Here is a 24,531-nt window from a genome sequence, read left to right on the forward strand (position 1 = left end):
ATGTGAGACATGGCAAATCCTCCATCATCCAATATAAAGTGAAATCACCGCTTCGTCTGTGCCTCGCGCATAGCCGCCCGTGCGCTTCGGCTGCCCCCAAGCTTCGGCCCTTTGGGCGCCTCCGTCGCGCTCGTCGGTTTCGTGGTGCGCACCCGCCGCCGTGACTGGATTGCGTCCAGGAAATCTCGCCGGAACTGCTCTGCAATCCGATCGTCCGCCGCCTGGTCATCTCCCAATCCTTCTTCCTCCGGCTCATCATAAACATCCACTGTTAAAGGTTAGCACGCATTCTCTGTTTCTTCCAAAAAAAAATACCAGCATACGTTTGCTCTCGCGCAACACCTCTTCCACAAGTCGATCTCGCTCGATGTCGGCGCTTGTTCGTCGCTTGCGATGCCGCCACCGCTTAATCTCATGATCTGGCTGTTGCACCTTGGTCGCGGCTATATCGTCATCACCCGCGAGTCTTCGTGTCGCAGCTTCGGTTCGCGCAATATTCTGCAACTTGATCTCCTGGCCAAGGTCGATTTCATGAAGTTTGCCTAGCGATGCTGGCTCGCGTTGCTGCTGCTCCGGGATTGTTCCACCGGCGCTTCCTTCTGCAATCGGTGGACCGACTGTTGAAGAGTCTGCACCTGACTTTCTTTGAGCGCGCTTAGCCAGTTCGGACTCTATATAAGCCATCCTTATCTCGTTAGTCCACATCTCCCGAGCACCAAGAGCTACGGCGAAGGAGGGTCCGTACATATGCTTATCAACATCGACTGTCTGGCCGGTGTAGCCCGTAAATCGGTCGCCCATAGCCTGAAGGCGCTCATTCTCCGGGTCTTCAGCGGGAACCAGCCTGGACTGGCGGCTCCCGTCTGCGCCAGGGCGTGCGGTGGAGAACTCGATCCCGCCTTTTCGAGGTCGTGGTCGACGAAGAGGACCGGTTATATGTTGTTGAGAGTAGTCGGCTTCCGGCGGGGACTCTGGCGCGCGATCATCGTCGATGGCGGGAGAGTGGCTAGCAATATCGTCGGATTCGTGGTCAGGGCGCCGCCGAGCGAACTTACGCCGCTTCATGGGACGGAAGAGAGGCTCAGAGGTAGCATCAGCATCCATTGAAGCTAGTTGTGTTCAAAGATCAGCAAGTATGGTTTGTGGATGTGTAACTGTGTAGAAGTCGAGGAAGTGAAGGGGCAAATAATCGTCCGCCCCCGTCACCGCCCGCGCAAACCACTCAGCACTCACTCTCACCACCAGCCTTCCCTCCTTGTCTCCCTCTGCACCCGCGCAATCCTCACGATGAATTCCTCCAACCCTCCTCAGGCTGCCGAATATGGTGGAGGTATGTCCACCAATTTCATGCGACCCCTCTTCTCACTTGCAATTGTCCCCGTCTCTGTCCCGTCCCGCATCTACAAATACTGACTGCTCGCGCCGGTAGATGAGGTTTCTGCCATTGTTCTAGACCCAGGATATTCCACCACTCGCGCTGGCTTTGCCGGTGAAGACGCACCCAAGTCTCTGATCCCTACATACTATGGCAAGTACAACGCCGACGGTCAAGAGAAGCTGATCTTCGGTGATGATGTGTTCGTCACCCCACGACCTGGCCTATCGGTCCACAATCCAATCGGCAAGGATGGCATTGTTGAAGACTGGGATCTGGCAGAGAAAGTCTGGGAATACTCGTTTACTTCGCGATTGACTGGCGCTAAGCCCGGCAACCCTTTCCAAAATGGCTTGAACGACATCTCCAACGAGGAGCTTCCAACAGAGATGGAGGTGGAAACGGATGAGAAACCCCTGGCCGACAGTCCTCTGCTCATGACCGAGTCTGGATGGAATCCAGCCAAGGCGCGTGAGAAAACAATTGAGATCGCCATGGAGAGCTGGGGCTCCCCGGCTTACTACCTGGCACGCACGGGTGTCCTTGCCGCGTATGTCTTTCTTTTCACTGTCATGTTCTTTGTACAACGCTGACAATTTTGGCTGGTTTAGTTTTGCCTCTGGGAAAGCTTCTGCTCTCGTGGTTGACATTGGCGCTTCCAATATCTCCATCACGCCGGTTCACGATGGTATGATTCTCAAACGAGGCGTACAGCATTCTCCGCTGGGAGGCGACTACATCTCGTCGCAGATCCGCGCCTTGTTCAAATCCAACTCCCCACAACCCATCACGATCACACCGCACTACCTGATCAGCTCGAAGACTGCCGTCGAGGCCGGCCAGCCGCCCCAAGCGAAGTACAAGACCTTCCCTCCCGAGAAGGCGCCGGACGCGTCCTACCGCTCGCTCCTCGAGGACCGCACCCTGTCCGAGTTCAAGGAATGCGTGGTCCAGGTGTGGCCCGGGCCGAACAAGCTCGCTGCCACCGGTCCCACGGGCGTCTCCAATGAGGAGATGGCCCGAACCACCCCCGGCCGGCCCTTTGAGTTCCCTGATGGGTACAACCAAGTCTTCGGTGCTGATCGTTTCCGTGTGGTGGAATCGCTCTTCGATGCCAAGGCCGCCCTTCCAGACCCGGATTCGCCTTTCCCTGCCCCGACACAAGCTCAGACTATTCCGGAGCTCATCAAGGCCTCCCTCGGCGGCGTGGATGTCGACATTCGGCCTCACCTGCTGGCGAATGTGGTGGTAACGGGTGCATCGAGCTTGCTCTATGGCTTCACGGATCGTCTCAACCACGAACTGATGCAGCTCTTCCCCGGACCGAGAGTGCGTATATCCGCCCCCGGTAATACTGCCGAACGACGTTTCGCCTCCTGGATTGGAGGCAGCATCCTAGCCAGTCTGGGTACTTTCCACCAGATGTGGATCTCCAAGAAGGAGTATGAGGAGCATGGCCCTAATATTGTCGAGAAGCGCTGCAAGTGAGACTTTTCTTTCTAAAATTTGATTGGGTTCTTTATGGCCGTATTATGAAGTGTGTTCCTTGCTGTCATTGTCGGCCTCTGTGTTCTCATTTCGGGGCGTTTGTGTTTTTGCGCTGTTTTTAGGGCGCTTGGGGAGATATCTGAGCCAGTCCAGGTTGAGGCCCTGGCAGCGAGGCCCTGACGAAAAAACAGATTCTAGACGCTTTTTGTACGAATAATACCATTTGCCTTGCGGGTTGTCCAATGTTCGGATTGTTCCGCTTGTTTTATGCAGAGGTGCCAAGCTCACCATTATGTAAAAGTTGATGTATAAAAACAGGGTATCCTGGGTAATCCTTTCCAACCAAAGAAATTTCTTGCGAAAGAGTGGTGCAACGATATGGGGAAAAGCCCGTTCAAGCTCGGGGACAGTCGACAGTGCGAGGTCTAGTCTCAGCAGTGACCGGCCGACTCACTGGGTGAAACGGCGAACTGGGTGTCGGAGGTGGCACTGTTGGAAGCGCAGTGATTATTGAGCTCGCTTCATCGGCCACATCGCGGGCGTTATCTTTTTCACTGTATCGATCCAATTCCTCGTCTAGGTTCGTTTGAACTGATAACACATGTATCCGAGGGGCCGTTTCAGGTCTTGATCTGAACGAGTAGGTGTTCAGAAGCTCAGGCGCGTGCACCCATGACATCTGCCGCTCCAATTGGGCCTTGGTCAGAGTCGTTTTTATGTTGGCTGAACGAGCTCGTGTGTTTTTCGTGGATCTCGCTCGGAATATGCTGCGGGGCCAGTCCTTGGTTTTTGGTGGCAAATTGGGACTGTATGCTGACTTCTTAGCCATGTTGTCCCATGCCTCCACCACGCGGTCCGCCTTCAGGTAATGCGAAATATGCTCCTTCATGGTATTCCCTCGGCCAATAAGCGGTGTCTGGGTCTGCTGCTGTCCGGACTGTGACGCGGACTGTTGCGTGCGCGGGCGTCCACTCGTGTAAAGAGCCTTCAAATTCTCTATTGAGACGCTGCGTGAGGGTCGAAGCGTCCTCGAAGGGGCTGTTGCGGGTCGATTCTCTGTCGTGTTGAGTCTTTCACTGACGGATCTTTTTGGCAGGAAAGATCTGGAAAACTTTCTAACAAGTCTGCCTGGCGTTCGAGGGGAAGATGATGACGCGGGTTCAGGGACCTCGGCTACTACTCCCAATGCACTGCATGATTTGGCACGATTCAAGGCTCTGGGCTGAGAGTCAACGTTCGTCATAACGTTGGCGCTATTGGGGTCCGGTTCGCCATTCTCTGTGTCTGCTGCAAGGTCGGTCGTCTTTGAAGTCGTTGGCGTGGATTTCGGTTTAATCACGCTAGGGGCCCGTGGAAGAGGCTTGTTCGAAACGGGCCGAGATGAGAGGGTAGAGGGCCTTTTTTCAAAGAGTTTTTGCCTGACCGACCTGCGACGAACTGGGCCTCGATTGGGTACTTGGATGGAAGACCGCAAAGGCTTCCTGCTGGCTACACCCACTCGTCGTTGCATCTCGGTAACTGCCAGATTGAGATCGCTCAGTGCCTTGTGAAGAGATGTGGCTTGTCGACGAAGTTTTGAGAAAGCATCCATCCAACCTTCCATGTTGTCTGCCATGGCCCGATAGAAAGCATCAAGACTCTCTGACACAAAACAACCTTCATCCGCGAGCTGCCGCAAATAGTGCCAAAGGGCACGCATAGCCTCCTTTCCTTTGCGAATGTCTTTGAGAGAGTCGGTAATGGCAACCGTGAATCGTTCAATCGCGTGCTCGATCTGATCGTTGTAGGAGATAAGCGATAGTCGGAAGTTGCGGTCATCCAACATTTCATCAAACGCCTCTAGGTTCCCGAGAGGGAGACTCAGGTACTGGATTCTAGTGTAGACATCCAGGCGAATGATCAAGAAGTCCTCCGTCGTCCTCTCCAAAAATCCGTCCATCTCATCCACATGCGTCTGTAGGATTTTCATGACCTCTGCCTCTGATTTCGCCTGTCGCTTTGCTAGGAGATGCACGCCAAAGACCATCTGAGAGCTCAATTTCCAGAAAGGATGGTACCTTTCGGTTTCTCTTTGGCGCCATTTCCGGCCACACAGCCGTTCGTACTCGTCGTTCTCTAGTAGATCTCGTCGGCGCGACTGTGCATCCATCTCGACGACCCATTCGCTTTCTGGGCCATCATTCGTCTCCACGATTGATTCCTCGAATGGAGCCTGAAGTTGGGAGATTGGATGGGCGGGATAATCGGCTCGTTTTTCCTCCAAAGCCGCCAGGGCTGTTGGGTTTTCCATGGCTTCTGGCCTGGGAGTTGGCCTGGGAGCCATAGGTATGCACAGTATGTGTGTTGTGGATGTATAGAGCGCCGTCGTATATGGATCAAGTTTCGGAAGCCACCCTTCGGAAGGGCAAATTCTTGTTAAGCCGCAACGCGCAGCGGCTGCTCAGATGCATCCGTCCGGGACAGTCGAGGAATCGAATGACGATCCGAACTGAGGGTCTGGCGCTGATCGGAATTAACGCGAAAACGCAGAACCGGCTATCACTCGATCGCGCAGTATGTCGTGTGGGAGGTTGAGAACCAGCCTGGGAGGGGAATCAACCGAGAGTGAAAGAAGGAAGCGAGTTCTTTGATCTGCGACAATCTTTGTGTCAGGGGGCCCCCTGGGGGACATTCCCGAGGCGACAGGCGGTACTCGTTGACAAAAAAGGATGTGGAGATCCACTGACAGCTTTGATTCGAACCAGGGAATTGGAATTCCACCCGAAACAGGCTAGCCCACAGCGGATCTCTTGTCGCCCACGAGTGAAGAGCCCGATCGGACGGGCTCCACCGGGTTTCTTTGTCAAAATGATATTAGCCAGACTCGCGATCTCGCAGGGATAAGGATCGGCAATGTGTGTGCGAAGCCCACGTATCATGACCTCGGGCAGTCTGATTGGTGTCTATTTCCGTCGGTCGGTTTCGTTCTCTGCATCATTATTGCGGGTCCGGCTCTGCTCCCTCCTCCATGAAGATGGGATCCCAGAAGTTCGTCGGCAGGGATAGATCGAAAAACTCGCCAAAGAGCGTATCAATGTCCGTAAACCCTTGCAGAGGCGCCTCCAGATCGGTGAGTCCGGCTTCGAAGGATTCTGCTACATCAGGGGTAGGGGGCACAACCGAGAAGCCATCGCGCTCCTCAGGGGCGGCAGCTTCGGAGCTACTATTATTGTTCAGGGGGCCAGAAAAAGCTGGGGCCCTTGACTCTGCCGAAGCTGCATGGCCGGGGTAGGGTACATGATGATGTGATGGCTCGTGTGACTGGCCTGAGTGAGAGGGTTGGAGGCTATCAATCTGATGCACCGCTTTGCGCCCAAGCCGAGCCATCGCTTCGGCCCAGTACCAATAGACGCTCAGTGTTTCCAACAGGGAGCACGACGCCTCTAGGCTCCCCTTGGCTCGGTCAATGTGCGTGATCAACTTACTCGAGCGCAACTGACGGTAGGAGACACCCATTGATAAAGTGATCGCATACGGCACCAGGGGAAGAGGGGGCAATTCATCGGCGCATTCAGATGCGACAATGGAGTGGATCCGGACGGCCGCAAGTCCCTGCCGAACGGATGAGAGCTTGGAGCTATCAAGGTGTTCGGCGACCTTTTGCCGGCATGACAGAATGGCGACGGCATGATAGTAAAGTTCCAAGAAGCCTACATCAATTTTAGTTCCGGTTGGATATGAAATAAATAAAAAAAAACAATTGCGTGGGGATGAAACGCACCAAGAGTAGCAAAGTCCAGGTCTTCTTGAGTGTTCTCTCCCACAATATCCTCGAAGGCCGGGAACCCTTCCTCCCATCCACTGGTGGTGGTGTCAGCCGAGGGTCGATAGAACGAGATAACTGTTGCTAGCAGGTCGGAGATGGCAAGCCACACTGCAAATGCTCCCCGCGACTGACGGTCGTTGAAATTGGGTTTCCCGATCCCAATGTCCCGGTCGGCTAAGAGAACTGGCCGGCCCCCAATACATGCATGCATCTTGTCCAACGTCCACAGGCACCAAAAAAGCTTAGTGGGAGGATCGGTTGATGTGCGACCTGGCCGGTCAAGATGCAGACCAATGGTTTGGGACTGGTGAATAGCCTGACATAGGTGCATGGACGCCGCTTCCGCGCCTTCGTATCCCTCGCAGTGCAAAGACATCAATGCAAGCACGCGGATGCGTGTCAAGCGATCTGGCTCAATTTCAGCATCCATGGCAGCGATGAGTCCTTTGTAGATTTCGGAGCAGAATTGACGCGGCGCCATGATGGGACCGTCCGCCGTCAGGCGTAAATGAGGACCAGCAGCACGGTGTTTGGCTGCCACGAGGCATATTGCTCTTTCCAGGAACACGCTAGCGGAGCCCTCTACTTGTGCCTGAAGAAATGCCTCCGGATCAAGGAGTGGTACAATCCCATTGACCTTGGTGAGATATATATCTGTAAGATAGTGCCGGGTCGCCGCTGGAAGCCGCTCGCATGCCTGCATGGCACTGACATAACGTTGATGTAACAGGGACGCAACCGAATGGCCTGCTAATGCTGCCTGAGAAGGGAGAATTGATCGAGCAGCATCCACCCTTGGACCTTGATGTTGGTCGGCGTGGGAGTCGTCCCTTTGGGCAGCAGAACTAATCCAAAGCCCAATGCGGTCCCGCAGAGGGGTTCCTGTCGACTCGTCCAATCTTTCTCGAATCACCGATTCCGGATTGAGATCTCCGACAAACCGATCTGTTGCCGGGAAAGAGGGCGAAACTCGGCCGGCAGGCGTGGTGTTCGCCGGGCCGAGGAGTAAGCCGGTCGGAGCATCCCTGCCTCCCGATGACGATCCATGGGCACTAGGCTCAGCCAGCCTGGAATTCGGGGCCAGATGTCGACAGCGTTTCTTCGGGTTGATCAGCTCTCGAGCTCGACGGAACTTGGATATCTGGTACAACACACCTTTCGACGCTGGCAACTGGGACAAGCGCGCAGGGCCCGAGCGCGACTGCGCGACTGGGGAGTATCGGCGAGCCAGGTAAGTTCCATGACCTTGGCAGTAATACACTCAGCTCCCTGTCAGCACTACTGTTTGTTCGTTGTCGAATGGACCGTTGTGTAGTTATCTCAACTAATAAACGGAGTTAACTTACTTAACTTAGGGATCGGAAGTGACTAAGCATGGAACTACCTGATAGCTATAACCAACCTAGGTAACGGATTCATCATATCAATCCTTCTACAACCGCCGTGATACGGCAAGGAATGTTGGAAACAATGAAAATAGACATTAATGGGTCTGAAATTTCCGAGTACTCCATAGACGCCAATCAACAAGAGAAAGTCGGAGAAGTAATAGCTACTCTTCCTCTGCAGCTACCAGGGCTTCCAGAGCATCCGCATCATCAAATTCGTCATCCTCCGGTACATCCTCAGTCTGCTTCAGAGGCTGGTCTTCAGACACCAGTTTAGCAGTCGAAGCCTGATCAGCCAGGGTAGAATTCTCCTTATTCGAGGATGGAGTCGGCGTAGCTTTCGGTTTGGTCGGCCCCAGGCTCCAGTCGATGATCCCGTCGGCCCCGTAGCGCGTAGCAAGCCAGTCGTTGCATTTCTTAAAATGGCCGTTATCAAACTGCATCCCCTTGCGTTAGAGTTTCACATATGATAGGGGACAAAGGTCCACTCACAAAGCCTCGGTGAGCACTCAGTGGACTCGGGTGCACGGATTGCAGCACGCAGTGCTTCTGTCGATTGATGCCGGCAACCCGCTTGCCAGCAGGAGTGCCCCAGGCGAGAAAGACCACCCCACGCGTTCGGACTTTGGCAACCAGGTCAATTGCCTTCTGAGTAAGTCTCTCCCAGCCCTTGTTCGAATGGCTGTTGGCGTTATGCGCACGAACAGTGAGACACGTGTTCAACATCAAGACACCTCGATCCGCCCATGGCGTAAGAAGTCCGCCGTTGTCCGGCGGTGCCTGGAAATCCGGGTAGTTTTTCTTAATGCCTGCGTAGATGTTGACCAGCGACGGTGGAGCCCGCGTGGGCGGCCGGACAGAAAATGCTAAACCGTGTGCCTGGTTGTGGTTGTGGTACGGATCCTGGCCGATGATGACGACCTTGACGTTGTGCAGAGGGGTATGCCGGGACCTAGGTCGTGGTCAGGGTACGCAGATCACCGAGTCCATTTCAGGTGCCTTACCAAGAGTACACATCTTCCTCTGGGGGGAAGATTTTGGCCCCCGAGTCTTTCTCTTTCTTGAGAAAACGCTTCAATGCGAGGAACTCGGGGGTGACGCACTCGTCCTTGAGATGGGCCAGCCAACTTTCGTCCAAGGTGTCAATCTCCAATTTCAGTAGCTCCTTCTGCTCCGGGGTCAATGTCGCCACCCATTTGTCCTTGTTGAAACTGCTGGGGCGTGCTGGAGCGGGTGTTGTATTCGTCGCTTGTGTCGTCAACGGCTTCGCCTTGGGGGGCCCGAAGAAGGACACGATGCTGGCGTTGCCCTTGGGCTTCTTTGCATCCGACCCCGGGGTGGAGAGATGGCCCGCGTTGCGCTTCAGGGTGGCCGGGCTCGACATGGCAACGATACGCAAAGGGCGAGAGATACGGGAGAAGTGGAGCAGATGGAGCATACACGGCCGCCAGATTCTGTAGTTTTCAGAGTCGGGAAGGGGAAGCAGTCCATTGACCGCGTCGCGCGTCGATGACTCAGCACCGAGCATCAGCCCCAAATGGACCACTCGAAGGACTTACAACTACAATACAAGTGCTGATCGTGATGTGCGTAGCAAGACCATTCATTGACGGGAATACAATAGGCTATATTGATAGTACATTGCGTACAACTCCTCGTTTACAGCTCGTCATGCTCGGCCTCGGCAGGAGCAGGGGTCTCGGCTGCCGCCGGCGCGGTCACATCGCCTCCCTCCTGGGGCTTGCTCTCACCACTAGCCACGCCCTCGACCTTGTATTTGCCGTTCTCCTTGATGAAAGCGACCAGGTCCTCCACGGTGCGAGACCCAGAATACTCAATGGGTTCGTCCTTGGAACCGGCCGGGTAGAGCTTGATGGTAGGGAAGCCAGTGATCGAATCCGGGACGTCGTTGGCGGTGGCGTCGATCTTAGCAATGGTGACCTTCTCGGCCAGATCACCAGAGTACATCTCGGCAAGCTCGTCATACTTGGGCGCAAGAGACTTGCAATGACCGCACCACGGAGCATAGAACTCCAGCAGGACATCCTTGTCGTTGTCAATGACGAGCTCCTGGTAGCTCTTGCCGACAACAACGGTGACCGGGCCCTCCTGGGTCTCGGGGACGGGCTCGGACTTGATGCTAGGCTCGATCTTGCCATCCAGAACGTCCTGGATGAACTTGCCGACGGCCTTGGCCTCGATCTTTTTGCTCTGATCGTAGGGGTACTTGACGTTCTTGGTGGTATCCTGGATGGCAAAGGCCGGGAAAGTCTCTGGCTCCAGGTTGAGATTGCCGGCGTGGGCACCAAACAGCTTGGCATCCAGGGTGACAATGTTGATGGCACCGCGGTGCTTCTCGGCGATCGGCTTGAACTCGTTGGTGAAAGCCTCGCGCTCCTCTGCGGTCTCCGCGAAGATGTACGCCAGCGGAATACCAGCCTGTGGATGATAAGATCAGTCATGAAATCGGACTGGGAAATAAGAGGCACGCATTTGACGTACCGTGATATACTTGGAGTAAGTCTCAGGGCCCAGCTCACCAACAAGCGGAGTGCTGGCGATGTTGACCCATTCCAGAATGGCCTCGTTCTCGAGCTTGCCATCGAACACGGCCTTCTTCTCATCGAAATCCTTGTAGAGAACAATCGAGGGCTGCTTAACACCCTGCGCCTTGGCGAGGGCGGCGTCGTTGGAAGCAGCGAACAGGTAGTTGTCTCGCTGCGACTCAGCAAACGCGGTGAAGCTCTTGTTGGAAGCCTTGTCATCCGACGCGATGTAGCCAATGATCACAATTTTGTCCATCGTCTTGAATTCCTCCAAGTTCTCTTCGGTCACGCTCGACACAGCCGGGAACGACTGCTTGGTCATGTATGAGACGATCCTATCAACAACCCGTTAGCTTGTAGTCGATCGAACCAGGGACTGTCAAGACACCACGCACGATTCGGTCTGACGGGCACCACCATATGGCTTGGGGTCTTCCGCTCCACGGAACACCTTCAAAGTCGGGTATCCATCGACGTCGTAGGTCCGGCACAGCTCTTCCTCGGCAGTGCAGTCGATCTTGACCAAGGGAATGTCCTTGGCCTTCAGCTCCTGCGCTGCTTCTTCATACTTGGGGGCGAGCGCCTTGCAGTGACCGCACCACGGAGCATAGAACTCGGCCAGGACCAAGGGGTGCTCCTTCACGAAGCTGTCAAAGGTATCCTTGGTCAACGAGATGACCGTCGAGTCAGCATCCGCGTCTGCCGCCGGCTCCGAGGCCGAGACCGCGACCGTGACGCTGAGAAGGCTCACGGCCCAAGAAGCGAAAGATCGCATGATATGTGTGTATGGGGCGTGAGTGAGTGAGAAGTCACGACAGTTGAGAATACCCGTCTCCCGATGCTGGTGGTAGTTTGGCGAGGGATGTATCTACCCGGGACAGATAGATGGGTTAACGAAGAGGAAGAAGAAACAGAAGCAGACGACCAGGGAAGAAGGCAGATGCTTACCCAAACCGAGGGGGGAACTGGAGAAGTATGTATTTAAGTGGTTTGTTTGGGGGCGAGTTGAGGACAGATGTTCTTTGGGGCGGTGGAACAGCGCAGCGTTGTGACTGGCGGAGGTATGCAAGGCCCGCAGGGAAGGAGGCCAGGGCGAGAGGGACATCGGTCCCGGGGGTTGGCCTTCGTATTCAGCTACGGTGTTACACAGTGGGAGTAATAATATTGTATTGAAGACGAATCCTCGGAATAATCCTTTTTGCTTTCTACGACGGTACCACAAGGGCCCCTCCTGCGCCGTCAGGATGCGCCTCCCGGATGCTCCCATACCCCGTCGCCTCTGGAATGTCATCGAGCTCCGTCCTCAACGCCAAGGCATCCCGTTTTCCACGCTCGACATCGACCAGGAGCATGAGGGGGAGCGGCAGGAAAATGAGGACCGCAAGAAAAGCAAACGCCGGTCTGATCTCTCCATACCGGTCGGTGATAGCGCCCACAATGGCGGGCCCGAAGACACTCGATCCTTTATCGGTAATCGCAAAAAGCGCGTAGAATGCCGCCTCGTATCCCGGTGGAATCAGCTCGCCGAAGAAGCTTCGGCAATACGAAGAGAGGCCGCCCATGACCAGGCCGTAGACAGCACCCAGCGGGTACATCTCCCACGGTCGTTGGAGCCCAAAGCCTGCGCGCTGCACGGCAGGAATGAACCCGAGCAAGCCGTAAATTGGGATGAGCTCAAAGAGCAAAATACAGGCAATAATCGTTTGTGAGGCCCGCAGATTCAACAGCCGGGAAAGATAGCCCCAGGAAAATGCCCCAAACACCCCAGCCAGCATGACGATCACGTTGATCAGCCCCAGCGCAGCAGGCCGCATGTGGAGTTGAGTTTTGGCAAACAGCACGGCTGTGCCACTGACGGTTGCAATTCCATCGCTAAGAAGGAACCATGCAGCCAGAAAGATCACAAGATCCTTGAGATGACGTGCTCGTATCGCGGTCTTTCCCAGGGACATCCAGGCATATACAATGTATCCGATCCAGGTGTTATGCCGCTTCCCATCATTGGGAGCGATCAAAGGCGGGCCAGGACGAGGGCGTAGCCAGAGGGCCGCAGGGATAGTAAAGATGCACCACCACAATCCAATGAGAAAAAGCACCAGGCGCAGCGAGAATGTTGTCTGATGAGTGAGCATGACTACAAGTATCGCGATGATCTGCATGGTCACGGCTCCGATATAACCAATGCCAATACCATAGGACGAGATCTTGGTGGAGAGCTGAAGATCTAACGAGGTGGGCGAGGCAGAAAGATCAGAAGTCGCACTCCTCGACGCGAGCAATGGTTGAGAGGCATCAGGGGCTGCCTCGGGAGTGTCTTCAGGTACCAGCCCACTGGTAGGGGAGGATACCTCTCCGCCTGCCTCGAGGATAACAGGGTGGTGGCGGACCAGAACAGGGAGAAAAGAATTCAACAGCACAAAAGATGCACCGAAACAGGTATTTCCAATGATCGCTAGGAGGCCGCCCAGCAGATAGACTCTAGGGACCACAGCAAGAAACAACATCATCGAAACAGAGCCCAGAAACGCAAAAGTGACCAAAAGGGTCTTGCGGTAGCTTCCATGGTCGGCCGCGCCTGACATGGATATAATAAGGAGTGCTTGGATCAGCACGCTGATGGAAAAGGTGTATAGAGCAAAGCTTGCAGTGTTAATCTCAGCTCCGAGAACGTAAATAATGCACTGGTCGGCTTCCGGCGCACGGCCAGCCCCTGAATGAGCTGGCGTCTGCCATGTTGCGCTACATGGTGTTGTCTTGTCCGACAGAAGAAAGCCTCGATCCCGAGCCATCTGCTCCAGGGTGATCGGGAGGAATGAGCCTATCCGGTATCAGATTCAGGACTGGGACATTGAAAATGTCAAGAGAATCGGGGTTTCACATACCCATTGCGCACACAGTGAACACCTCGGCCGCCCAGCCATAGCCATACCAGCCCGCCAGCTCCTTCTTACTGGTCGGGCGGATATCGTCCCCGGGATACTGGGGCTGCAACGAGCAAGGCACGCCCTCCTCTTCCTGCATGCTCATGGTTTGATGGGTGATGGCATGGCGGGGAACAATGATTCGGTCGGGCGAGAAGACCTTAAGAGGACGAAGAGGATGAACGAGCGAGTGTGAGTGACGCAGTCATGTGGATGGATGGACGCCTCAGGCAGAGATCCCGCAGGCCCCAGGCATCAAGGCACTCAGGCACCTAATGCTACCGTCCCGTGCTTGCGCATCGCGCCGCCCATCCATCGTTCCATCGATCTTTCTCAGCCCGAGTCAGTCTCATCCCTCTCTCTCACATCCCTCCAGCTCTGATCCATCCTCACCCCCGACTGATCATCCGCCTCTCACCGGACCTGGACACGCTTTCCATCTTTTCCTTTCAGCCTCACCACGCCGTCGATTCGCTCCTTCGAACGATCCCTTCTATTTGGCTCCGTTAGTCCTCATCTCTTTGCGACAACTTGCGACCACCTGCGATCCCTCGGATTTTGCGCTGTGGTTCTTGTCGTCTCTCAACACAAGCTGCATTCAATTGAAGAGCGCTCTTGTGAGCGGTCCTTCCCCACGCTCCATTGTGTTGCCGTTTCGACACTTCGCCGACACAGGCCCCCAACTTGACTCGGGACGCTACGCGCGCAGCTACGTTGATTATGAACGTGGTCATCTGCGTGTACCACGGCCAGTGAGACGCATGGCAATTGGCTGAGCCTTTGCTCCTGGCTTATTCTTCAGTCTTGGCTTCCCTTCCTCACCCCCGAACGCCGGCTGTCTCAAGCTCAGAACGGCGCCTGGACTGGGCTGCTCGCTCTGTGCGGTGCAGAGGGCCAAGGAGGGGAAGGCGCGGAAGGATAAACTACAGCTAGGCTGTCTGTTTGGAGATGCCCGGCGTCATCATGGACAATGCCAACATCGATGGACCTATCCAGCGCCCTGGCATCGCTGATGCTATGAATGGTGCATCAACCTCAGCTGAGAAGACTGGCAATTTTTCCAGCTCCATTAATGGTCCGGTTCACCTCAACGGGACCTCAGTCGATCTTTCAAATCGCCAATCGAAAGCGCCGACGAGCAGAACGGCTGGATCGACACCGGCCGAGCCCTTTGAAATACCACACATCACCCAAGGGTTTTTCTCATTTGGGGTATTGGTCAATCGAGCGACGCAGCAATGCTGGAATGACCTGTCCGAATTGATAACAGAGTTGGCCGCCGTTCAAGTGGCTCCCCCTAGAATCAACCTCTCTGACTACTACCAATGGCAAGTCTCCTGGGAATCAGTCGTCGGAAAATGTGCACAAGAAACTACGAGTCCTGGACTTCGCCCATGCCAAGAGAGCCGAGTTTATCAAACTCCTTGTTCTCTCGCAATGGAGTCGCCAGGCCGTAGATGTCAGCCGACTCATTGACCTCCAGGGCTTTATTCGAACTCGACATCAAGCATATGCTGCTGCTGTCCAATATGTGGGTGAAATGAAACGGGACCTCGTTCGAGCGCAAGTGGCCAATCCAGATCTGAAAACCGCCCTGGAAGTGCTCTCGAAAGGCCGAGTGAAATCCTTACCAGATGTGAGTTTTTTTGAATCACCTTCTAACAAAGTCTCTCTTCTGACCTCCTGTTTCAGCTTGGCTACAAACCTCCGAAGCCGCTGACGGCACGCGCCACGCTTAAAAAGCTGCAAAAAATCAATCGAATCATCAGCATACGTCTAGCTTTGCATGATGAAGTCCCGATCCCTCTGCGGAACTATAGAGTTCACGATGGTCGAGTTACCTTCACTGTTTTCGGGGAGTTTGAGCTCGACCTCTCAGTTGCAGAGGAGGCAAAAAGCTCTCAGTTTTTCTTCGTTGACATCCGCTTTCTGTTCTCACCTTCATCCCCAATTCCAAAAGGCCGGATTTTCAACGAGCTGGATGCCAAAATTAACGACGTTCTTCGAGACGACGGTTTGATCGGATGCTTTGAGGTCCTACACGGCCTTGTGCTCACAAACAAAGTCAGCATCCTTTTCAGACAAGCAAAAGACCTTGCTCGCGGCCTCTGGTCGGACATCCTGCGCATTGAACTTCTCCATCGAACGCTTGTTGTCCAATATTGGCCGTTGAAACCGGGGCCTAAAAGCTGGATTGAGCTTGGAGTCCAGAGAGGTCACCGCAGCAACGATGTTAACAGTCAGGATTGCAGGATGACGCATATCGGTTTGCGCTGGATGCGAGATGGCCAGCAAGCAAACAGTGATGACATCCAGCTCGATCTGGACGTTCTTTCCATGGAGCGTATTTTGCGCGGTGTGATCGCACAGCATACAGCCCACTTACTTTCTACCGCGTACACCACACTCAAGAAAAACCTCCTTTTCTCGAATCATTCTCTTACCTTACGGGCACAGCTATCTCAATCAGAGCCTGGAGATTGCCATCTCGATGTCCAACTTACAACTTCTCGCCATCTCCGAGTCTCTATGGAGCCCATGTCGGGCGCCATTACATTGTCCGGGACACCTAATGCCATGGAGCGGCTGGAAGCCGACCGGAGCCCGAATAGGTCCTCAGCTGATGATATCGTATCTCGAATCTCAAGGCTTCGTTGCATTGCCGCTGTTGAAGAAATCGAAGCCGGCACAAAAGCGCTTGGCCTGGAAACCGTCAGCCAAAGAGGTCTGGGAGTTGACCCGCGCAAAATATTTCCTTCAAATATTTTGCGATCTACCTTCTTCACACACTACCTCTGGGATCGTCGTTGGGTTGCCGCTGCTACAAGTAGCATGGATGGTGATCATTGGTGGTTGATTCAGGTTCAGCCAGATAGGACAGTGAAATCTGCACCACCGTACGGCCCTGTTGGTCATAACGCTTCGAGTCTCCAGTCGGTCCACAAGGTTAGCAATACTCTGGTCTCTGAGGGGCGACTTGACTACGCTGCGCTTGCAGATCTAGTGCATGCTCTGACAGGAATGCTTTCAATCTACGCCAATGCACGCTGTCTGTCAAATTTGCCGAGTATGGACTTTCATCCATCTTTGGAAAATCTGCACCTCGGGACTCAATTTGAAGTGCCGGATCTTTTCTTCCGCTACAACGTCTCACATCTTCCTTCTGCTTTCCGGATAGCATTGCCTGCAGGGCTAGAGAGGAAATCCTATGTACAGGACACTGTTCGTCTGGCATTTCATGGAACTGATCGCCGTAATCGAGCTGCTCTTCTTGTGGCATACGGCACTCTGAGAGGCCGCATCAAAGCCATTGTTCCACTTATCTCAAAGATGGATCCCTCAATCATTACACAAGACAATGGTGGTGGTTTTGCACTACGTCTGCTTGTTCCTGCCGGTCACTCTGTGATCGTTGGGCTTCTTGAACGCCTACAAAGACTGGAATGCGTACTCTCGATTCTGCAGCCTCTTATACAAAGAGGAATGGAGCCTCGTTCCTTGTCCTTGTCAAGGATTGCATTTGCCTATGGGCCAGCAGGAAAACTCAATGCGCGCTTTGACATCAACGTCTCAGGCCCCTCATTATCCGCGCAAATTGATGTCGCGGAAGCATTGTCCAAGGCCCAGTCCCTCTTTCATCTACGCCTGGGTATCCATTTTGACGGTCCCAGCCCTCATCGCCGGATCCAGGAGTCTCTTACCGTCTCGTTGAACCATGGTTTCGCAAAAACGGGCGTGGTTCCGATTCTGAGACTCATGTCTGTCACTCTTCCTCTATTGCGTGCCTTGGATCAAATTACCTCCGCTGGCCAAGCGGATTCTCCGGTGGTGCACGTTATTGTGCGTAGTCCGAGCACATTTCAAATCCGCTATCCTCGGCTCAAGGCTCGGCTCCAGCTGTTTCCTCACCTGCATCGGGGTCATCTAAAGTGGGGATTGAGAAATGCGAACCGATCAAAACCAGCCGATGATAATCCAGTCGCAAGCATGATCCGTGAGAAGCTTTATAATTCCAAGGGCGATGGCTGGAACGGTCTTGGCGATGGTGCGGTGGCAGACATGGGTAAAGTGGGAGTTCTCCTTGTGGAGCTCAACAATGTCGCTCGCCAACTTGAGCTCAGCGGGGCATCGCTAGAGGAAGGTGGCAAGGACCAGCCAAGCATTGCACAGTCGACCGCAAAAGAGCAACACCCTGCCAAGGACAACGTGGGAGCTCGTGCTCCTTCGGGAAAGGCGCCTGGTGCGCATGCCAACCTGGATTCTAAGCTCAACGCTGGCGGAATGGGAAGCGCCGACATCATCACGATTGATTGAGGAGATCATTACGATCGCAGGCAGCCGGGGCGGGTGGTTCAAAGGGGAGACGATTTCTACGATGTCTTTTGATATTCGTTCTCTGACCGGACAGCGAGGCCGTCTCTAATTTCACGACTGTATTCCTAGACTTCATATAGCATAAGCTAATGATCACCTTCAGAGTTCCAATAATGTAATCTGTGTCATAATGGCTGCGCCTGTAGTCATTCATTCTTTTATGCCCGAGATGTAGACACGCAATGCATTATTAGGTACATTCATTGACTCATTCGTCTATAGGAGAGGACATTGAGACATCCAATTCGAGGAATCACCTAATACCGCTCCTCCCTCACTTTACCACGGTTCCTCAATACATCATACTCGACCCATCTCACTGTGGGAATGTCGCCCTCCGGAGTCAACCGTCCAGGGTTCATGACATGACAACCTTCGTAAGTCATGCAAAACGGAGACGCCTCGGCATCTGCCAGAATGAGGGCCGTCGGCAGCGGATATAATTGCAAGGCAGACCCATGATCCCACAGGACGGGTCGCAAGGGAAGTGGGAACGGGGAGATTGTCCCTTGGTCCAAGATGGTCTTGACCAGCTTGCGCGCCATAGAGGTAGCGGCACCTGTTCGAAGATTAGTGGCCTGGGCTACCGGCTCGGTTTCTTCGTTAGGTGTGATGGAAACCGCGCTGCCCGTAGGGCCATCGAGTGCTTCATGCATTGTGATATCAGGCTCGTCATCGGACTTGGTGTTCACTGCGGTGCGTCGCAATCTCCCTGAGATATCATCACGGAAGATGGCAATATCGTGTACTGGTCCAAACCATGTCAGACGTGTTGGGTTCGACGTCCAGAGCGCTTCTCCCACGGGTTCAGATGAATTTGAACGCCCAAGCTCCGAGTTGGCAGTTGCGAATGCACGCTTGATTCGGGAGGTGAACAATTCGGGGATGGGCTGGCGAGGAATTGTGGACGCAGCTCCAGCTGAGAATGCCGAGGCCCACGGGTCATTGTCGCCGGGGACAAAAACAAAAGTGGAATACTGTAACAACGCCGGAAAGTCCGACAACACCACCGCAAGCGAGTCAAAGTATTCCTTGTACTCAATACTTCCAGCCCGACCACCGCCACTGATGATGGCCTTTTGCACGAAGTTGCCCATCATGACGAAGACCTGGGGGCGCTCAACGCGAGAAAGATCATTGTAGACACCAAAGACCTTTTTCAAAGCGTCCAAGGTTCTCATGTTATCGAGGTTAACCTCGCTCAACACCGCAACCTTAAGCCGAGCCGTTGGCTCCGTCATATCCAGGTCGCCTCGGAGGCACTTTTCTTGGATTCTTCTCATTCGGACACCTTGTGCACGTTCACTTCCAAGCCCTAGGAAGTCGACCCATCCAAACCCTCCACTCGAGCTGATCTCTCCTCCACCTTGACGATTGCCGGTCCCTAGTGAGATGTCTCTTCGCTCACACGGCGGACCACAAATCGATACTCCAACAAAATGACCGCCAATAGCCCCCCAACCCCCGTATTGCCACCAAGAACGGACCCCTTGACCATTTCTTCCTCTTCGTAGATACCATCTACGAGCACAATCATCCCGGGCGCAAACCAGGCGCCGTCTTCAGGTATCATCCGTGCATGGCTGAGGTCCAGGGCTACACTTCCCGTTAGGTCCACAAGAGACAAATCCCCAGTCGGAGAGATAGAAAGCAAGCCGAGGAGCAGATGTGAGGTGCCGCTCCTGCCAAGTAAATTGGCAATTGGGGTGAGCTTGTAGCTCTGCTGGGTCGCCAGGTTAGATGATGAACGCTGCAGCAAAGGAACACCTGTGATCCCCGAGGAAGTTTGGAAAGACTCGTTGCGAAGTAGGCGCTGGTAAACAAGGTTGTATCGATCTCTGAACAGAGCTGTCTTGTGGGATGGTGGTGGAAACAAAGTGGGCTTCGACTTCGTAGCCTCGAAATACTTTTTGTCGATATTATAGGTCAGGCGCGGAATGTCAGAAGCTGCAATAACCTTGAGCCAGGTTCTGGGGTGAAGTGACAGGTGCGATTCGTCTTCATCGCCGTCTCCTTGGGCAGTAGTAAAGGAGCCGTTCGTATGACTGCTGAGCGATTCAATTCTTGTGCCCTCTCCGTTTCTGGACGTCTTGACGGGCCCATCGTAAGAATTCAGCCGCCCGGCGAGAACTCTCCCACCACTCATGCTCCCCTCCAGGGTCTGCAATATTGCTTTCAAGGACGCGCCTTTTCCTTCCTCGACAATGACTCCTCCGCCGGCCCTCTTCCAGATCTTAGCCACCTCATCGAGGACGCGCTCTGCCAGACCTTCTTCGCGCCAGCCTGAGCCACAGTTCTTGCCAACAAAAGCCGCCAATGTTTGTAGGGCCGAAGACGAAATTGTCAGGTTGTGCTTGCGGGTAAAGGTACGGAAAGCGACCGGTCGAAGTGTTGACGGAGGAAGTAAAATCGGCAATATCGAGGTTTTGGGTGGAGGCGCATTCGCCTTGGGGATTCGAAAAGGCCGCGCCGGGGTCCCAAATGCCGGTGATGACGAGGGAATTGGGTCTGCGGTGGCCATGGCCAAGCGATGGGGGTGAGGCGTTGTAGGTGTTGACGCATCCATGGCCAGGTCAGGTCTGCCCAGGGACAGGGCAGGCACAGCTTCCGGGATTTTCAGCGACACCGTAAACAAGAAGATTGAATAATTCTTGAGGCAGTAATCAGCAGCTCGGGGAAGGTATGTGGGAAGGAAGTGGTCGGTTGGGTGGGTGAAGAAACAGAATCCAGACGCGTGACCGACGCGCCCGCGAGCCCAGGCTTATCGATTAAACCGACTCTTTCTATGCTTCCTTGCTTCCTTCCTTCATTCACCCATCCATCCCTATTGCCTTCCTTCCTCTCATCGATTTGTCAATTCGCATCTCTCCTTCTCCCTCTCCCTCTCTCTCTCCCTCTACCAACCATGGCCGAGTCGTCCGAGCCGACAACCCAGCAAGACACCAAGACCCGTCTCGATGACCTGATCGCACGCGCCGCTGCGAAAGATGCAACCAAAGATTACAATTCCGCCTCGGAGCTCTATTCGCAAGCGACCGAGTTGCAGGCCGAGCTGAACGGGGAACTGTCGGCAGAGAATGCCGATCTCCTCTACGCCTATGGCAAGTCGCTCTACAATGTGGCCGTGAGCAAAAGTGATGTCCTTGGATCCAAGGTGGCCGGAGAACCTCAATCGCAAGCTAGCAAGGCGCCGCCTGCCAATGCAAAATCTGCTGGGTCGACATCCACCGGTGAGAATATTGTTCAGGACGCGATTACAAGTGCCAGGGCCAAAAATACGGCCAGTACCAAGGCCGAGAGCACCGAATCGGATGCGGCGCAATCCAAGCCGTACTTCCAGTTTACTGGCGACGAGAATTTCGTGGATTCTGACTCGGAGGATGAGGAGAATGAAGGTCAGGCCGGCGGTGAGGAGGATGAAGACGATTTTGCCAATGCCTTTGAGGTCCTCGATCTGGCCCGCATTCTCTATCTCAAGAGATTAGCCGCGGTGGAGGAGAGCCAAGATGGCAAAGGGAAGTCGACTGAAATGCCTGCGGACGTGAAACACATCAAGGAGCGGCTTGCAGATACCTATGATCTCCAAGCCGAGATCTCCCTGGAGGCGGAGAGGTTCAAGGATGCTGTTACCGACCTGAGGACGGCCCTTGATCTGCGGTATGCGCTATATCCGTTCGAGGACGCCTCGGTGGCCGAGTGTCACTACAAGCTCTCGCTCGCCCTCGAATTTGCATCAGTCCAGCAAGATGAAGGGGAAGAGAAGGCCGCCAAGATAGATGAGGACATGAGATCGGAGGCTGTGACCCAGATGGAACGCGCCATTGAGAGCTGCAAAACCCGGATGGCTCAAGAGGGAAAGAAACTGGAAACCGAAAAGGATTTGGATGAAGACAAGGCCACGGCAACGAGGCGAAAGATTGCCAATGTAAAGGAGATCATCGGCGACATGGAACAAAGAGTAACCCCCCCCCCCAAATATACTCAACCACCTGTTGCGGACTGCTGGCTAACACGGTGCAGCTCGTTGATCTTCGCCGGACACCGGTCTCGATTGAACAGAACGACCGGGAGAACGAAGCCATGCTCAAGGGCATCCTCGGTCAGATAGTCGGCCAGCCCGAAACGGATCAGAAAGCACGACTCGATGCGGTCAGCAAAGAAGCCACCGACCTGTCGGCGTTTGTCCGACGAAAGCCTGCCAAACCCTCTCAACCCTCAGCCTCTTCCACTGCCTCCAAAAGACCCGCGGAAGATTCAGCCACAGAGAATGACTCCAAACGCGCGCGAGTTGAGGATGCTCCTCCATCCAGCTAGACTGGCTCGATCTGCTTTGCCATGTTCTTCTACACTCCACAAAATTCCCATCAGTTTACCTGAGTACACATGAATAATCTAAGAAAACCGATAAGCCACCTACAGTGTCTTTATCTAGATGATGAGCAAGCTTGTTGCCGGTGTATTCAGACATTCAATAGGATTAAGAGTAGTAGTAAGTAGTACGGGTATCATCATCATATCGTGATCGGTCACGACGAGGTTCTCTCCAAATAGCCACCCTCCAGAAAGGGTTCTCCAGGGTTCATGACATTCCAAACATCCCCGGCCGCTCAATCTTGCGGCTTCGTCGGCGGTTGGCCAAACCCGGAGTCCAGATGCCGGCGAACAAGTCCTCGCACTCATCCTCGTCTTGGCTGTCAAACTCCATGCCGGCCGCCGAACCGGATTCGGACTCTTCCAGCACCTCTGCAGGAACGTTGGCGTTTGGCGGTGACTCCCAGCAGGAGGACGCGGTGATCTTCTTGGTTTCTAGAATGAACTTGCCGACCTTGTACCGTTGAGATTCCTCCTCTGCGGCCACATACTTCCAGCCCAGCACGCCCCCGCAGAATGTACAGCTGACATCGCTCACTGTATGAGCGCCCGTGACGAGCTGGCGCGGCACTGGGCGCTGGAGCACGGTGTTGGGAAGCGACGCGGTCGGGGACGATGATGCGCTGATAGATACCGCGCTAGCCACGGGCTCTGCTGACACCAGGTACGCGCGACCGTGGCGACCCGTAAAGCCCTTACTGATAATCTGAGAGGTCAGGCAGAGATGTGCTGCACAGTTCGAGCAGCGAAGGTACGAGACATGGCCATCCAGGTACTTGGGGTCCGGGGTGGACTTCGGAGGCTTCGGGCGAGAAAACCAGCTTCTCTGGTTGGAGCGGAAGGGGGAAGACGGAATGAGGAACTTGGGAAAGGGGGAGACTTTGACGGACTGGTCTTGGGACATGATCAGAGTAAGGAGAGAGGGAGGTGAAGAGGAAGATGAGGAAACCAATTATTGAAGGTATGACGGGGATCTTATGGTTGAATCATAACGACCCCGCCTGGGCGGCTTATCTTATCAGGTCGATCTAACTAGCTATACAGTAACGAGTGGATTCGATCATGACAATCGTTGTCTGCATGTACGAGGCAAAGCGAGAGAAAGTAGTACATGATAAAGAACGGTCAGAGTGTGCAGGTACGTTATACCTCGGCCCCCAAGAAAAGCCACTTGCTGCTGACATCGGCTCCGGTGGTCCAGGGCTCCAGCGTCGTCAGGCTGAACCCGCACCATCCCAGGTTCCGGACCAGCTCCATTTCGGTGGCATGTTGTGAACGACTGACGCAGGCGACGATTTGGGAGCACCCAAAGCTCGATATTCCCGCCAGTTCAAAGAGCGCGATCAGTCCCGACTTGAGACCCTGCCCCAGTGCATTCTCCTCCAGGAATACGAATAGCGTCCTTTCGCCATCCATTTCGGTCACGAATCCCCGATAGATCGCATCCGCAAAGTAGTCCCATACTTCAATCCATTTCAGGACTCGGTCATGATGCCCGATGTTGTGGAACGCATCCATCCCCAGTGACTCCTGTCCCGCGAAACTCCCCTCACCAAGGAATGTCGCGGTCAGTTTGTCACAGAAGAGCCTCTCACACTCTTCCGGGATGGTATGCGCTGCCTCCCCTTTGGACCCTGGCCAGTGGTTTCCGGGCCAGCTGCTCTCCGCGCCGGATGCGGGGAGCTCAAGGGGAGGACTTCGAAGCGGTGATTTAGACCCTGAGGGGACCTCAGGGATACCACTGTGCTCCTGTATAGCAGCATGAGTACACAGGAAGAAAAGGGGGGGAGAGAGTGTGTGTGTGATGCTTACCGGCCCCCAGCGTAGTGCAGTAGTGGAAGCCGTGGACCTTGGTGGTTGACGGCTCCACGGTGTAGCAGCTGGCAAGAATGCTAGTCTGAGAGTCCTGGTCGGGGGGATCGATGCAGTTGATGATTACTACTGTGATTACTGATGTAATTCGCCATGGTGGTCAACGGGAGCCGAGAAACTCTTCTTGACGGGTATCGAAAAGATGGATTTTGGTGATGAGCAGTAGCTCGAGAAAGCGGGTTCAGTCACAGTTGTTGAGATGTGGACAGTTGGGATGATGGACGGAGTTGTTGAGAGGGAGACGGGGGCGGAGGAGGGGAGAGTGTCTTTTGGTGGGAAGTCACCTGACTGTGCACGTGCACCCGAAATAACTATAGGAAACTACGGACAGCTATCCAAGTACGTACCTACGGTGTCTACAAGTGGAGGAAGAATAGCTTTATAACAGTCA

At 54.3% G+C, this 24,531-nt stretch overlaps 13 protein-coding genes across 13 annotated transcripts; 4 read left to right on the forward strand and 9 right to left on the reverse strand.

Moving 5' to 3' along the window:
* Window positions 1–44: 44 nt before the first annotated feature.
* N7510_008643 (telomere length and silencing 1 family protein) lies at window positions 45–1,104 on the reverse strand (the record flags this gene model as incomplete). The annotated part of the gene is made up of 2 exons (XM_056980568.1): window positions 45–268; window positions 324–1,104. The coding sequence occupies 2 exons, from the start codon at window positions 1,102–1,104 to the stop codon at window positions 45–47; spliced, it is 1,005 nt and encodes a 334-aa protein (XP_056830777.1).
* Window positions 1,105–1,287: 183 nt separating this feature from the next.
* Window positions 1,288–2,863, forward strand: N7510_008644 (actin family protein; the record flags this gene model as incomplete). Its single annotated transcript, XM_056980569.1, has 3 exons — window positions 1,288–1,330; window positions 1,430–1,925; window positions 1,987–2,863. 3 exons carry the CDS (start codon window positions 1,288–1,290, stop codon window positions 2,861–2,863), a joined length of 1,416 nt encoding a protein of 471 aa, XP_056830778.1.
* Window positions 2,864–3,257: 394 nt separating this feature from the next.
* N7510_008645 (uncharacterized protein) lies at window positions 3,258–5,153 on the reverse strand (the record flags this gene model as incomplete). Its single annotated transcript, XM_056980570.1, has 1 exon — window positions 3,258–5,153. The coding sequence occupies one exon, from the start codon at window positions 5,151–5,153 to the stop codon at window positions 3,258–3,260; it is 1,896 nt and encodes a 631-aa protein (XP_056830779.1).
* Window positions 5,154–5,839: 686 nt separating this feature from the next.
* On the reverse strand, window positions 5,840–7,371 carry N7510_008646 (transcription factor domain-containing protein; the record flags this gene model as incomplete). Its single annotated transcript, XM_056980571.1, has 2 exons — window positions 5,840–6,552; window positions 6,624–7,371. The coding sequence occupies 2 exons, from the start codon at window positions 7,369–7,371 to the stop codon at window positions 5,840–5,842; spliced, it is 1,461 nt and encodes a 486-aa protein (XP_056830780.1).
* A 157-nt stretch (window positions 7,372–7,528) lies between these two features.
* Window positions 7,529–7,903, forward strand: N7510_008647 (uncharacterized protein; the record flags this gene model as incomplete). The annotated part of the gene is made up of 1 exon (XM_056980572.1): window positions 7,529–7,903. One exon carries the CDS (start codon window positions 7,529–7,531, stop codon window positions 7,901–7,903), a length of 375 nt encoding a protein of 124 aa, XP_056830781.1.
* Window positions 7,904–8,220: 317 nt separating this feature from the next.
* N7510_008648 (uracil-DNA glycosylase) lies at window positions 8,221–9,584 on the reverse strand (the record flags this gene model as incomplete). The annotated part of the gene is made up of 4 exons (XM_056980573.1): window positions 8,221–8,493; window positions 8,549–8,716; window positions 8,789–9,008; window positions 9,061–9,584. The coding sequence occupies 4 exons, from the start codon at window positions 9,582–9,584 to the stop codon at window positions 8,221–8,223; spliced, it is 1,185 nt and encodes a 394-aa protein (XP_056830782.1).
* A 131-nt stretch (window positions 9,585–9,715) lies between these two features.
* Window positions 9,716–11,377, reverse strand: pdiA (protein disulfide isomerase PDI1; the record flags this gene model as incomplete). The annotated part of the gene is made up of 3 exons (XM_056980574.1): window positions 9,716–10,495; window positions 10,559–10,937; window positions 10,998–11,377. 3 exons carry the CDS (start codon window positions 11,375–11,377, stop codon window positions 9,716–9,718), a joined length of 1,539 nt encoding a protein of 512 aa, XP_056830783.1.
* Window positions 11,378–11,807: 430 nt separating this feature from the next.
* atg22-1 (putative autophagy protein Atg22) lies at window positions 11,808–13,629 on the reverse strand (the record flags this gene model as incomplete). Its single annotated transcript, XM_056980575.1, has 2 exons — window positions 11,808–13,420; window positions 13,485–13,629. 2 exons carry the CDS (start codon window positions 13,627–13,629, stop codon window positions 11,808–11,810), a joined length of 1,758 nt encoding a protein of 585 aa, XP_056830784.1.
* A 169-nt stretch (window positions 13,630–13,798) lies between these two features.
* N7510_008651 (mediator of RNA polymerase II transcription subunit 14) lies at window positions 13,799–17,837 on the forward strand (the record flags this gene model as incomplete). Its single annotated transcript, XM_056980576.1, has 4 exons — window positions 13,799–14,275; window positions 14,472–14,735; window positions 14,794–15,159; window positions 15,216–17,837. The coding sequence occupies 4 exons, from the start codon at window positions 13,799–13,801 to the stop codon at window positions 17,835–17,837; spliced, it is 3,729 nt and encodes a 1,242-aa protein (XP_056830785.1).
* A 317-nt stretch (window positions 17,838–18,154) lies between these two features.
* N7510_008652 (DNA polymerase epsilon noncatalytic subunit) lies at window positions 18,155–20,418 on the reverse strand (the record flags this gene model as incomplete). Its single annotated transcript, XM_056980577.1, has 2 exons — window positions 18,155–19,281; window positions 19,308–20,418. The coding sequence occupies 2 exons, from the start codon at window positions 20,416–20,418 to the stop codon at window positions 18,155–18,157; spliced, it is 2,238 nt and encodes a 745-aa protein (XP_056830786.1).
* Window positions 20,419–20,802: 384 nt separating this feature from the next.
* On the forward strand, window positions 20,803–22,211 carry N7510_008653 (SHNi-TPR domain-containing protein; the record flags this gene model as incomplete). Its single annotated transcript, XM_056980578.1, has 2 exons — window positions 20,803–21,855; window positions 21,918–22,211. The coding sequence occupies 2 exons, from the start codon at window positions 20,803–20,805 to the stop codon at window positions 22,209–22,211; spliced, it is 1,347 nt and encodes a 448-aa protein (XP_056830787.1).
* Window positions 22,212–22,476: 265 nt separating this feature from the next.
* N7510_008654 (yippee/mis18 family protein) lies at window positions 22,477–23,172 on the reverse strand (the record flags this gene model as incomplete). The annotated part of the gene is made up of 1 exon (XM_056980579.1): window positions 22,477–23,172. One exon carries the CDS (start codon window positions 23,170–23,172, stop codon window positions 22,477–22,479), a length of 696 nt encoding a protein of 231 aa, XP_056830788.1.
* A 239-nt stretch (window positions 23,173–23,411) lies between these two features.
* On the reverse strand, window positions 23,412–24,235 carry N7510_008655 (ornithine decarboxylase antizyme; the record flags this gene model as incomplete). Its single annotated transcript, XM_056980580.1, has 2 exons — window positions 23,412–24,160; window positions 24,211–24,235. The coding sequence occupies 2 exons, from the start codon at window positions 24,233–24,235 to the stop codon at window positions 23,412–23,414; spliced, it is 774 nt and encodes a 257-aa protein (XP_056830789.1).
* Window positions 24,236–24,531: the final 296 nt, after the last annotated feature.

The sequence above is a fragment of the Penicillium lagena genome (assembly GCF_028827675.1).
Source record: "Penicillium lagena strain IBT 129212 chromosome Unknown utg000006l_segment0_segment0, whole genome shotgun sequence".
NCBI lineage: Eukaryota > Fungi > Ascomycota > Eurotiomycetes > Eurotiales > Aspergillaceae > Penicillium > Penicillium lagena.